General features: G+C 33.4%; 1 protein-coding gene across 1 annotated transcript in view; it reads right to left on the reverse strand.

The window, feature by feature from the left end:
* Window positions 1-1,983: 1,983 nt before the first annotated feature.
* LOC132717420 (xanthine dehydrogenase/oxidase-like) overlaps window positions 1,984-15,150 on the reverse strand; it is a 52,610-nt gene continuing 39,443 nt past the window's right edge. The window contains exons 29-36 of the mRNA XM_060700885.1: window positions 14,956-15,051; window positions 14,187-14,315; window positions 13,034-13,108; window positions 12,714-12,766; window positions 11,584-11,701; window positions 10,958-11,044; window positions 9,550-9,717; window positions 1,984-7,888 (exon numbers count right to left, since the gene is read on the reverse strand). Of these exons, the coding sequence (XP_060556868.1) occupies window positions 7,718-7,888; window positions 9,550-9,717; window positions 10,958-11,044; window positions 11,584-11,701; window positions 12,714-12,766; window positions 13,034-13,108; window positions 14,187-14,315; window positions 14,956-15,051 (897 nt within the window). The 3' untranslated portion in view covers window positions 1,984-7,717. The remainder of the gene's footprint in view (window positions 7,889-9,549; window positions 9,718-10,957; window positions 11,045-11,583; window positions 11,702-12,713; window positions 12,767-13,033; window positions 13,109-14,186; window positions 14,316-14,955; window positions 15,052-15,150) is intronic.

Raw genomic sequence — 15,150 nt, forward strand, 5'->3', positions numbered from 1 at the left:
ACCCGCAGTTATTGTTCCATTCAGATGGGAGGTTCGGCGTGCGATTGTTCTATATCAATATTACCTGGGAAGTGAAAGGCCGACTTGAATTGAAAAACTGACTAAAAATATAAACATATCTATCAATTCTTTCTTCTATTAATTTATATTCTTTATATTCATGTATCTATGCCAATGTTCTAAAATAAATACAATGTACCAAATTTTATTATCAAATTAAAAATGACTTTCAGCGGACAAAAAACTGCATACAAGTTGTTTACAGTCAAATCTGTGTTAAAGACCGCCGTCGAATAAAGACCACCCTGTAAATATAGACCACTCTTTGGCAAACCTCAATTGATGAAAATACAACAAACTCCGAATAAAGACCACTTGTTTATAAAGGTCATATACATGGTCTCTCCTTCGGATGACTTATATTCACAGGTTTGGCTGTATATATAAGAAACTTGTGTTGAACTGGACAGTAGATCATTTAATTGGCCACAAACAATTCATACCAATCACACATTCTGTGATAAAAGTTAAGGTTTTATACCTTTATGTGTAGATAAAAAGGTAAAGGTAAAGGTCTTGTTTATTATAGTGTCACCCCTACTGAAAGGGCCAGCCATTTTGACTTATGAGACACCTTTTGGTTGCATACCATGTACCTCCCAATTCCTACCACTATGCCAGGCGCCAGGCGGGTAGAAATCGGTAACCATTCATTTTAACTACCTCGCGGCTCACGAAGCGACCATTTCGGAACGAGTCCCACGAGAAACATTCATCCTTCAATTAACGCTCCCCGTGGGGCTCGAACCTTCGACCTCCAGATCTGAAGGCGGACGCCTTAACCACTAGGCCAACGGTAGATTTATCAGTCTTTTCACTAAATGAATAGCAATTTTTAGAATAACACAGTTCAGTGGTCCTTGCATGATTCAAACTCTCGGTGGTGACAGTAGTCAAAGAATCGTAACTTAAACCACTTAGTCACAGAAGTCATACTAGTTCTAACCAGAGTCGCGCAGTGTATATTTTATATATAGTCTGCACAATCTCCATTAAAACGAGCTATCCAACTACCTTAAGGAACGTTGGTGGTTCTACTCGGGTGTTTGCTCGTGATTGTAATAATCGTAAGGTCTTCCTGCACCAAGAAAGCCGGACATTGGCTGTACGGCATGTGTCAATGCATATGTCTTTAAACTCCACCAAACCATATAATAGGATCTCCACTGAGGTCCTAAAACTAAAATCAGTTGTTTTATTTTAATTTCGTACAAAGATTAAGCTGGGGCACTTAAAACAGACAGATATGCGAAAGTAATTAAGTAATATATTCAGAAATAAATTTTAAATCGTATTTAATGCTATTCATACCCCGATTTTTAAAAATGTAAAGCTTTGCAAAATTGTGTCATTTAAAAAAATTAGAATAATTATTCTAGAAAAAATACGGATTGAGCGCTTGATGAAATTTTGCACACAAGTTATTGGCCTAGACCTAATTTTTAACGACTGGTCACTTGGATCCAGCAGGGTATAGTTGAAAGAAAACATTGGTACAGTAGATATTAACTTAGAAAGATTTTAACATGACATTGTCTAAATCTTTACTTTGGGAAGAAATATTATAGTTGTTGTACAGAGGTAATTGCTCTTCCAATGGTCGCTTTTCAGAGGTTATATACATGTTTATACACTTTCAATAAATGAAAAATAACAAGCTCATTAAATATATCATATTTTTATTCCAAATAAATGCCCAAAATAAAGCCATCAATTTACATACAATTCGAGACCTAGAGAATAAAAATAACATATACATGTAAACCGTATAATGATGTAAACCATAAAATAAAATTTATCCAAAACAAAAACATTAAGTAAACTGTGTTTTCTAAAAACACAAAAGCTCAAATTTGATAATAAATAACAAATTTAAATCATAGTGAAATTTACTGAATTTTATCAAATTATACTTTTTTAATATAACAAACAAGATAGTACTTATGAATTTTAAAGTGAGCTTTACTACAATAGCTTAAACACTGTCATATCTAGCCACTGGAATATCATAACATAACATTCTTAGACTAAGACTCTTAAAAACAAGCAAGTACTCCATTTGTAAATGTGACGGCTTATTCGATCAATCTTATTAAAACCAGCTTCTAATTTACGAGTGTTAACAAACAAGTGTGGACAGACGACAGACATTTAACGATCCTAAAAGCTCACCCTGAGCTAGCTCAGGTGAGCTAAATATGTAATTAGGGTGGGTCAATGACTTTATTTTACATAACATACCACTATATAATACTATTATAACTACAATATATTAAAACACTAGTCAAACATGAACAAACTGCCTTAGTCTTTATTAATGGTGTTCACATGACTCATAGACATACTGTTTCAAAATTCCCTGAATTTTGCTTAAATTTTAAATTCTGCAAAAAATTTCAATAATTCCCGCCATAAAAAAAATTATTTCCCTGACTATGGAAACCTTACAAAATATTTATATAAGAGATGAACAATTTACCACATTCAAACCTTTAGGATCATCAGATACTTGTGCACACCAAATGGGGCCTTCAACCTTGACCTCTGTCAGGTAACGGGAAAATATCATATTCCTTGTAAGTAAGTAATTTATGCATTAACAAACAAGCTAAGGGTTTGATGTGGAAAAAACAATTGTGACTAGCTTTATTTTCTTCAACAATACATGTTCTTATTTCTGATTAATATTGTGAAACATCAACAAAAAGATTACAACACAAATACAACAAGCAATTATCATAGTATTGCAAGCAATCCATAAGTCCCCTACTGGTAAGAGCCAAAGCAACATTCTGAAGGGCCATTGGCCATTCACTTAGGTTCCTATTTTAAGTAAATTTGTTGAAAAAGTTCTTTAAAAGTGATCACAGGAAACAGTTTTTATGTACAGACAGACGGACTGAAGGACACTCTAAAGTTATTTTTTAAACATCCCTGTAATCAAAATATAACCTTTTTTAAAATCCTATCATGATTGAAGAAGTTGGAGTAAAAATTACCAATTTCTCAAAAAAAAATCTAAGTTCAAAAGGGGCATAATTCTGGAAATAGTCTTGGTAGAGTATTGAACACTCACAAATGTTGAGTGACAATAAGAAACATTTACATGAAGTTTGAAGTAGATACATTCAGAAAAAGAAGTTATTAAAAAAACAATGTTTTTTTTCATGAAAATTTTAAGTTCAAGGGAGATAATTCTGATAAATTTTGTGCTAGAGTTGTAAACCTTATCACATATGATGTGGTTGATGACAAGCAATTTATATATAAAGTTTGAAGAAAATACCTTAAGAAATAAAGAACTTATAGTGAAAAAACTTAAAAACTAGAATCAGAAATCTTGAAATTCAGTCTATTTGTTGCCATAGCAACCAGAATTTTCAACATAGGAAGATAAGAAAAGAATGTGCATAATTTCTATACTGCCATCTACCCATATGTCAAGTTTCATAGACATATTTTCAGTACTTTTTGTGTTATCACTGGATCCAGGTTATGTGTAAAATTTGCCATATTTTCAGTCTATTTGTTGCCATAGCAACCAGAATTTTCAACATAGGAAGGAAAGAAAAAGACGTGCATAATCTCCATACTGCCATCTATCCATATATCAAGTTTCATAAAAATATTTTCAGTACTTTTTGCGTTATCGCAGGATCCAGGTTATGTGTAAAATTTGCCATATTTTCAGTCTATTTGTTGCCATAGCAACCAGAATTTTCAACATAGGAAGAAAAGAAAAAGACGAGCATAATCTCCATACTACCATCTATCCATATATCAAGTTTCATTAAAATATTTTCAGTACTTTTTGTGTTATCGCGGGATCCATTTTGTGGACGGACGGACTGACGGACGGATAGACGGACGGACGGACTGACGGATGGACAGACAGACAGAAGGACAGACGGACGGAGGGTAAACCTAAAGTCCCCTCCGGTAAACCGGTAGGGGACTAAAAATAAGCTATCCTATCACATGTACTTCTATATCTACTGGCATCAAGCACTTATCTGTAAAATGTCTTCAAGTACTAATCTTAAGAATATCTCAACTGGCATCAAGCATTAATCTGTAAACTGTCTTCAAGTACTAATCTTAAGAATATCTCAACTGGCATCAAGCACTTATCTGTAAAATGTCTTCAAGTACTAATCTTAAGAATATCTCAACTGGCATCAAGCACTTATCTGTAAAATGTCTTCAAGTACTAATCTTAAGAATATCTCAACTGGCATCAAGCATTAATCTGTAAACTGTCTTCAAGTACTAATCTTAAGAATATCTCAACTGGCATCAAGCACTTATCTGTAAACTGTCTTCAAACACTAATCTTAAGAATTTCAATCACAACTGGCACCTAGTAATTATCTGTAAATGTTTTTCAAACACTTATCTTAAGAATAACTATCTCATTTGGCATCAAGCACTTATCTGTAACTGTCTTCAAACACTAATCTTAAGAATAGCTATCTCAACTGACATCAAGCACTTATCTGCAGATACAACATCAAAAACTAGCAAGTAAGTAAACCTTATCAAATTACAACAAACACTAATCTATAAGCACAAATTAATCTGTAAGTAAAACTGTATCAACTGGCACCAAACACCAATCTGTAAGTGTAGCTTAATATATAAGTACAACTATATGAACTAAGCACTAATCTGTAAGAATAACTTAATCTGTAAGAATAACTTTATCAAACACTAATATGCAGGTAAAACATATCAACAGGCATCAAATAACATTCAATAGATACAACTTAATCAACTGAAATCAAAAACTAATGTATATGTTAAACTGTCTCAACTTAAATCAAACATATGTCTGTAGGTACAAGTTTATCAGCTGTATATGCTTGCTTATATAACACATAAATGTTTGAAAATTACAAATACATGTACCATAAAAGAAGGCAAATACATAAATACCTAATTAATCAATTCTCAATAAACAATATGTATAACTAAAACACATAATACAATATGTAATTTTTTGGTGGGTGTTTAATAACATGCCCTGTTAAGAGCATTTGACTCTGGCTCCTTTTTATTTTCAGATAAATCTACAGTCCAGGAGATGAAGTGAGATTTCAACATGTAAACATAAATTCATGTTTTTGTTTCATGACATTGAAGAAAATCTTCACATAGTGCCTTACAAATATATTTACATGTTGTTACTTAAGCAGATAATATAAATTATTTAAATTTAACTGACTTAGAGTAAATACAAAGAAAAACAAAATATAAAGACTGGTGCAATCCAAATCCTGAGTAAAATTAAAGACAGCGTACATGTAATTGTATTAATAGCCATATATTCCAAAGTGTTTCAAATATAAAATGCAAGGGAGATAATTTACCCTTAACCTTAACATAAGTTCTCCACAGCAGCCCCAAAAATAAAACTGTTTTATCTTCAGTGAAGAAATCAACAATATTGATTAGTTTCTTGTTAAAAGAAAGGTTACTGTGTAAGTGGATATTTCCGAATGTCAAAAGTTAGCAAATCTAAAGTAACAAACATTTTGCCCATGGAAATATTAGCAGATCATCAATCTCCGAGTAGTGTGAGAACTAAAAACAGGTTGAGAGATATTAATGCTGGAGGAAATTTTAGCGATTTACATCCATTAGCAAAATTCCTTTATTTCCACATCGCTAACTGAATCACTTACACAGTAAATGATCATTTACATGAATACTGTTCAGTTGGAGGTAGATTTTTATTATCTTTTTTTTTTTTCTTTCAAAAATTTCTAATTTCAATACACATAATATTTTCCCCAATTTTAACCAGATTTTTTTTGCCAAATTAGATGGAAAAAGATTCTGGCAGCTTAATTTTAGCATAGTTATATCACATAACGACAGTTATAAATTTAGAGCAAATACGACAGTTCTAAATTAAGAGCAAATCAGTCAAGTAACCAGTTCTGGTACAGGACCAGTTCCGGTTTCTTCAATGCCACTTTCATTGAAATATTTCTAGCATTTGAATTTTTTGTGGATTATATAATGCCATGTGTATCTTACCATTTGTTCGCAGCTCTGTTTCTTATAAATTGTTGGTTTTCTAGAAATAACTAGACCTATCACTGAAGGTGATTAATACCCCCACCAGCAACTGTGACTTTTTGAAAAAAAAGTAGTCTGAAGAAAAATTTGAACACAAACTATCAACTGTGTACAAAGAAATATTTCAATTAATTGTAACCCCAACTGGGGTCTCCAAATAAGCTTGCTTTTCACAAAGTTTGATTACAATATCTCATTCCTAACTCTAGTTATTGTCCGGAAACCATTTTTCTATTTTTAGTAACACTGTAACGGTGACCTTGACCCTAAGGGGTCCAAATGCAATACCAACCCAGGTCTTCATATAAGCTTGCTATACACCAAGTTTGATTACAATATCTCATTCCTAACTCAAGTTATTGTCCGAAAACCATTTTTCTATTTTTAGTATCGGTGACCTTGACCCCAAGGAGTCCAAATGCATTACCAACCCAGGTCTTCATATAAGCTTGTTATACACCAAGTTTGATAACAATATCTCATTCCTTACTGTACTTATTGTTCGGAAACCATTTTTCTATTTTTAGTAACGGTGACCTTGACTTTGACCCCAGGGGGTCTAAATGCAATACCAACCCAGGTCTTCATATAAGCTTGCTATACACCAAGTTTGATAACAATATCTCATTCCTAACTCTAGTTATTGTCCGGAAACCATTTTTCTATTTTTAGTAACGGTGACCTTGACCTTGACCCCAGGGGGTCCAAATGCAATACCAACCCAGGTCTTCATATAAGCCTGCTATACACTAAGTTTGATAACAATATCTCATTCCTAACTCTAGTTATTGTCCGGAAACCATTTTTCTATTTTTAGTAACAGTGACCTTGACCTTGACCCCAGGGGGTCCAAATGCAATACCAACCGGAGTTGCCACATAAGGTTGCTATATACCAAGTTTGATTACAATACCTCATTCCAAACTCAAGTTATCGTCCGGAAACCATGATGTGGACCGACCGACGGACCGACCGACCAACCGACCGACAAGCTGACTCCTATATACCCCCCCTAAACTTCGTTTGTGGGGGTATAATGACATTAAACGAGTCGGAACAAGTCATGTGCCGAACTGGACCACTGATAGTACATGTTCATTATACAAAACCTAACAAGTTAATAAACAATTCATATAAAGCCCAACACCCATAATAATACAAAATCAGAGGTAAAAAGAACAACAGCCCTGCATGTGGTGTTAATACTTATCTGTAAAAAGGGCAACAACCACTAGTATCAATTACCAACTTTAAGAAAAACTTTAAGTTGATAAAAGGAGCATAACTCTAAAGATAAAGCTTTCAGAATAATGCCCCTTGTTTCACAACTGCACCTTTTCATAATTAGCAAATATTCCAAGTTTCATATTGATAACTTTTAAATAAAACGTTTGAATAATTGGCTACATAAAAGTTTTTGCATGAATACAACAACAACGAAATAGTGGACATAATAACTAAACCTTTTTTCAAAACTGACGAGCTGACTGGGATGAAAAAAACTGCGTAAAACGGCAATAATTATTAAAATCAATTTTGCTACAATATGAAACAAACTTAAAATGTCTTCAAATTATTTTTTGTTTATTTGATTGCCACAGGCTGTTTGTATTTTCTCCACAGTGGCTGGTGAATCTAGTTCGAAATAACCGTGTAGACCAATCTGGGAACGTGCTTCTTGAACTGCGTCCTTCAAGGCTGATATTACTGACATTGCCAAAAGCAAAGGAGGCTCTCCAACTCCCTATAAAAGATACATGTATATAAAAAGTAATATATCTTGCTGTAAGTACTGGCAAAAACAATATTTTCAAACATAAAAAATTATGATTCCCCAAATGATATGTAAATTATGTATGAACAAGCATTTGATAGTATTGCGGGCAATACAGTAGTCCCCTACCGGTCCCTCAAAAAAGTTCTTTAATTGTCATACACTCCTGTGTATTGCCATTTATAATGAATTTGAGGATGAAGTCTGTATTTGAAAATATCGACCACAAAACATAATAAAATAAGTTTGTCTATATCACAGTAATGTGTTAAGTTTCCATGCTTAGTAAGGAAATTATGTTTATACAACCTTGTCATATTATTACGATGTGGGATTTTAAAGTAAATCCTATAAGGATTAAAGAAGTTGGAGTGAAAATACCAGTTTCTCAAAAAAAAATCTAAGTTCAAGAGGGACATAATTCTGGAAATAGTCTTGCTAGAGTATTTAACCTTCTCAAAAATGTCGAGTGATAATAAGAAACATATATATGAAGTTTGAAGTAGATACATTAGGAAATAAAGAAGTTATTTAAAAAAGACAACATTTTTTCCCCTAAAAAATCTAAGTTCAAGGGAGGTAATACTGATATTTTTTGTGCTAGAGTTATAAACCTTGTCACATATGATGTGGTTGATGACCAGAAACTTATATTTAAAGTTTGAAGTAAACACCTGAAGAAATAAAGAACATATAGTGAAAAAGCTGAAAAATTTAAATCAGAAATCTTGAAATTCAGGCTATTTGTTGCCATAGCAACCAGAATTTTCAACATAAGAAGAAAAGAAAAAGATGTGCATAATCTCCAGACTGCCATCTACCCATATTTCAAGTTTCATAAAAATATTTTCAGTACTTTTTGAGTTATCACTGGATCCAGTTTATGTGTTAAATTTGCCATATTTTCAGACTATTTGTTGCCATAGCAACCAGAATTTTCAACATAGGAAGAAAAAAAAAAGACGTGCATAATCTCCATACTGCCATCTATCCATATATCAAGTTTCATAAAAATATTTTCAGTACTTTTTGCGTTATCGCGGGATCCAGTTTTGTGGACTGATGGACTGACAGACAGACGGACAGACAGACGGACGGACGGAGGGTAAACCTAAAGTCCCCTCCGGTTAAACCGGTAGGGGACTAATAATACAAGAGCTATTTCCAGTACTTACAGCTTTTCCTGGCCTCTTACCAGTACTCTCCAGTTGACCCAGACTTTCTTTAACCAGTACTTAAGCCATCTGATTTTCTGTTAGTAGCTGCATATATTATTCAAGTATAATTTGTCAGCTAAACAAATTATTACAAATAAGTACCTGAATCCACCATGTTTAATGATTTACTGATAAACAATTTCCTAATGTATTAGTCGACCCTTTCAAACCAATGGCACAAACATATTATTTTTAAATTTGTATAGTATATAGAGTGAAAGCCTTGGATAAATTCCTTCAATTGAAATGACATTATGACAATCCAAGTCTAATGTTGAGTGCACAGGTAAAATTCATAGTAACTTAAAGTATCTATAGAAACATAACTAATTCAACTCCAGTTGACAGCTATAAAAAAAGAGTGTAAAGTCACTTTTGTATGTGATTGATTGAAGAAAGTTAATAAAATTTCACCTTAGAAGAATAAGCAGTTGTCACATAGTTATGGTTCTTGAAGAGTGTCACATTAAACTTTCTCGGAATACTTCTCACATTCGGTATCTTGTAACTCAGTGGACTACAGTTCCGTATCTTTCCTGTGGCATCAGGCTCGATGTCCTCTGTTGTCACCATACCAAGGCCCTAAATAACAGAAATGATACATTAATATGGATGTAACAATTTCCTACTATGATTATTAATAATATTTTATTTTAGTTTGATTGTGTGGGAAGAATCCGTTCTAAGAAGCAACAAGTACTAAGCAATAAGTGTAAAGTTTCTTGCTCACAGAAACAACAACTTGTCCCTGACTGGATTTGAACCCATGAGGCCAACAATCCTTATATTACTTGTCTGATGTATTTACCAATCCTTGGCTTACAAAGGTTGGGGAGGGGAGAGGGGCCTTCATAATAACCAATTCTGTATATATCCATCAATCACCCTTTATATTTCTATATGATTTTTTTTTAATAATAATTATAATGATAATGCAAATACATTTCTCGAACTCTAGACAGCTTAACCTGTTTGTATACTTTATCACATATACACCATGAAGACTGAAGCATCATTTACAGAAATAACAATGATTTCTACATCAGAGACTGTTATCTATGTGCGCATAAACTTTGTTACAGAGTTCAGTTCATGGCAAATTTTTTGATTAGAATATCATTCCAAAGAATATGATGACTTTGTACTTGAATTACTTTTAATTGCACAGCACTTTAACATCTGTGGATACCTTCTTTATCTGTAATTTTCTCCCACTTTTTGAAGAAAACAGTCTAAAGTTGCTGGTTTTTTATTTATGAACTTATTATCAATTACAATTTGCAAAATCATTAGTTAGTTATGCAAGTTATTGACTGGATATATGGGGAGAATATAGCCTTGCTGACATAAATATAATACTCAGATAGCGCCTGACTACATATAACAAATATAGGCTAGCATCTTTCGTCATATTTATCTCATTTATAGGCTATATTCTCCTGTATACATCACCTGCAACTTTTATAACCAATAATAATAGACATGGCCTTTATGGGAGCGGTGGACTAATGGTTAAGGTGTTTGCCTCACAACCAAGGGATCATGGGTTCAAGCCCTAATTGGGTCACGACCATGTTTCTTCGTATGACACCAGTACTGGCTGCTTCCAGGAAGCGGACTTGAAAGTGATTTCACAAGTTGTCATTTTTTCCACACAATGTTCAATTCCATTTTAAGTAATGAACAATTAAGAATGAATATGTGTTGTTAATTAAATACTCAAATATTTTTTCAGGTACTTTCAGCATTGCAGATAAACTGAGTGAGATAAGATACTGAGTTACCTGTATGAAACCACCCTCAAGATAAGATAGTGAGTTACCTGTATAAAACCACCCTCAATCTGTCCAACATCTATAGCTGGATTCAAACTTTTACCAACATCAAATACTATATCAGCTTGCAATACCTATAAATAGAGCTAAGTTTCAATAACAAACATAAAGGACAATAAGAATACATTTTAATACGAATACAGTAAACTCCACTTATAACAATATCACATACAATGATATACAGCTGAAAACAATGCTGTTGCCATGGTCCCGATTCTTGTTTTTTTCAAATTGGTTGCTTCTCCAATGTAACGATTCCCATGCATATTGTTATAAGCAGAGTTTACTTGCTGATAACATGGTCCCAACCCTTTTTTCAAATTGGTAACCTCTTGGATATTACAATATACCTGAATCTCATTATAAACAGAGTTTACTGTATGCTGAAATAAGACCATTATTTTGATGATTTTTTTTTTATTTCTATAGGATTTAACCCCTAAAGTGATGAAATCTTGAATGCTTGAATTTGTACTCAAGGTCTTCTTTCACCTTTTAAAGTCACCCTATGTTTCTGTGATTTATAAAACTTAAAACAATAAAATTCCTGAAACAGCATGTAAATAGTTCAACCTAGGACTGTATACTAAATTGTAAATGTTTCCAGTCCTACCTGGTTTTCCCCAGTAAGTACATCAATTTCCACTTCTGTACAGCAGACACCATATGTATAATAATCATAATTCCATCCTGTCCTTTTGTTTCTGTTCCAGTTCACATCTTTTTCTTTCCTTGAAAATAACAGCAAAAACAAATCTAAGTGACTGCATCAACCCCTAGAGTGTAAAATTGTTGTACCACTTGTATTTCTCCTCTAGAATGTATGAAATACAGTATAATCCCTGAAATGTGGCTCTCTGTGGACCAATAACTTCTTTACAACTACAATATCATTTCTTCCCAAAGAAAAAATTTCCACTATATTTTACCTCTGTAGAGCAACACCTCTGAAATAGCAACCAAAATATTTGTCTCCTGAAGGGTATTGCTCTACAGAGGTTACACTACATGTATATACATGTAGTATAAATGTCTATCATTCAGCAAAGCAGCGTTATTTTCACACAATACTTAGTATTCACTCCCAAGGGACACAACTCTGCTTGTCCTGTTTTAACTGTAAATTAATTATACTATCAAGATATCTAAATAAATTATCAAAAAGTTCTCATTTGTGGCTATTTGCTGTGAATTATCATTTTGCCCTGTTTAAATTTGCTCGGTTTAAATTCGTAAGATAATATGATGTTTTTCCAAATCTGATCTGTAATAATCTTATCTGAAAAGCAAAAGCTGTAAGTAGGACAGTGCGTTGGACTATTCTCAGTGCTTGATAGCAAAACAGCCTGGATATTGTAGAATTTTCTAAGGTCAAAAAACGACCATAATTCTGTCAAAGTCCATGTTAGAGTTATGGGACTTAGAATGTGAACTCCTATTATGATATTATGTAAGTGTGTGAAGTTTCAATCAATTCCCTTCAGTAGTTTTGGTAATACCAACTTGCAAGCAAAAACTTAACCAAAGTGTGACACCAACACCTTGGCAAGTACAATAGCTCTACCTACTATTCTTTGAATAATAAATGGGAAAACATCTTAATGCACAGAAATGAGTATATAATGAGGTATAATCATGTGTGCAAATGGAAAAAATGTGATTAAAAATCAGCTGTACAAACTGCTTAATAATGCAAAAATTTAACAGATACAGAACCAAAAATCAAGTTTTTGAAAAACCTACCTAGAAAAACCAGTGGCAACCAGTTTTACCCTGTTAAAGTAGGCCTTCTTGACCTGAAACACAGCATGTCAGGCAAACTTTAATATCAGAAATAAACACAGAATAACAAGAACTATAATAAAATTAATGAAAATTGAAACATCTGAGGAATTAAATTGTGTACAACTGACAGATAATTAAAATCTCTATTCCAGGTGTATTTTCTGTGATCAGTTTGAACCCACAGCACTCAAGTACAAGTGATTACATATAATCTATTGCTCTACCAAGTAGGCCAAAATCATTAACACTTGTAAGTCTGTAATTGTATAAAAACATACCAGTGCAGGCCAAGCCAGGCCTGGATGCTTTGTCCTCACAGGTTCAAGTCTCTCTGACAGAATATTGCAAGCATCCTGAAATGTTTAAAGGTAGACAATACATGTAAAATATCTATTTCTATTTCCTTATTTTAGTTTTATTACAATGAAAGCAGTAACGTATCTTGATTAATGAAACAGCTCACCAGGTTAGAGCAGTCTTAAAAATATCTTTGTTTCCCCTTTCGAAACCAAACTTGGTAAATGGGGGTAGTACAATGTATTGATTTTTGGTTGTAAAGCAGGGGGAGAGGGGAGACTAACACATATTTAATTTAATACCTTACTTCATTATTTTGTTAAAATTTCACAGTTCTGCCAGTACAGAGTTCTAAGATTTAACACTGTATTTAACTTCTCTAGACCAACACCTCTCTACAACAACCAAAATATTCACCCTCCAAAGGTGTTGCATACGGTATTGCTCTGAAAAGGTTGTACTGTAATACAAGGCATTAATTGTTCACCAGCTCTTGAGGTGCAAAATCACAAAAACCATTAACCATAACCCTTGAAAATTTGTTTCGAGGACTTTTTACTTTGTTTAAATTTGAAGTTCAAAAAATCTCATTCTTTAACACTAAAAGTAAATGATAGCTGTCAGTTTAATATGCTTGATTGAAAAAAAAGGCCACGCTCTTTCCCATTGCACTGTAGGACCCGCAACATAATTGTCATGTGAGCTTCAAGTCTGATACATAAGTATACAGCAAATTAACATTTTAACCTTTAACATACTGTCAGCAACAGATTTTACCCATGCCTACAGTGCAGACCAATTTAAGCTGCACAACTTTGACGTCTGATCAGGGTCTGCACTGTTCACTTCTCAGTTAGTCATTTGAATGTTTGTTTGGTTTAACACAGCACATAAGGGGCATGAAAGATGATCTTGGCTAACCTTGGGTGTACAAACTTCAAAGCAACACCAGGAATCAAAACCACCTCACCTGCTGGAATTAACAGCTCTATATACTCCAGGTTTCGAACCCATTTAGACACTATCTTACAATCATGCAAAAAAGTTCCCTAACAATGATAATGGTCTTGTCTAGATTGTAAGATGGATGTTTCCATTTAAAAAACATAGTGTGGGAAAGGTAAATATACATACAAGAACGGCAGGAGCATAGATGTCAGTACCCATACTGCCCCCTGTGAGTGTAGCATTAGGAATCTTCTCTGTGCTGGTATCATTTGTGTAGATCAGTTCAACTGGTATACCAAGTGCTCTTGATGCTACCTGTACAAATAAAACAAGAGCTGTCAGTAGGACAGCGTGCTCAACTAATCTCAGTGATTAATTGTTAAACAAGATCATGGATAATGTAGAATTTTCTAGTTTCAAAAAGGGCCATAATACTGTCAAAATCCATGTACGATTTATGGGACTTGGAAAGCAACTTTCAACCCATTCCCTTAAATAGTTTTGAAGATACAATCTTGCACGCAAAAACTTAACCGAAGTATGACACAGACGCGACACCTTCGCGAGTACAATACTTTTTCTTATTCTTTAAAAAGTCGAGCTGCCATTGACCATAACAAAATAATTCCTCATATAAATATATAATGACCCTGACATTTTCCACACTAAAGCACACACAATTACATAGAACTTTAACTTAGTTCAATTACAATGAAAATTTTACATGTTTAAAATTAATATAAACTCTGTACATTGATTTATTAATGCATACACAAGAATAAAATGCTCCTCTTGTTGAAGCTGTTGTCAAGTGTACATGATATTTTATGGTGATACAGAACAATAATTATAGTCTAAATTCCTTAGGATACATGAGTGTAATCATATATCACATCTATCTTACTTTATACAGTCAAAAGTCTTTGAACTTTTTTAATTTTTATTCTAACAATACCTGTATAAGTTTTGTATTCAGTCCCTGTCCCATTTCAACTCCGCCATGAGCCAAGAACACTGAACCATCTGTGTAAATGTTCACAATGGCTGTCCCCTGAAATAATTGTCAACTTAATTTGATGGGCTGGATAAGATAAACACTTAACATGCTAAATTTCTAAAAGAATCCACCCTGATCTGAATTGGGAAAAGT

The sequence above is a fragment of the Ruditapes philippinarum genome, unplaced genomic scaffold (genome assembly GCF_026571515.1).
Source record: "Ruditapes philippinarum isolate M1 unplaced genomic scaffold, ASM2657151v2 ctg875_1_1_1_1, whole genome shotgun sequence".
Classification (NCBI taxonomy): domain Eukaryota; kingdom Metazoa; phylum Mollusca; class Bivalvia; order Venerida; family Veneridae; genus Ruditapes; species Ruditapes philippinarum.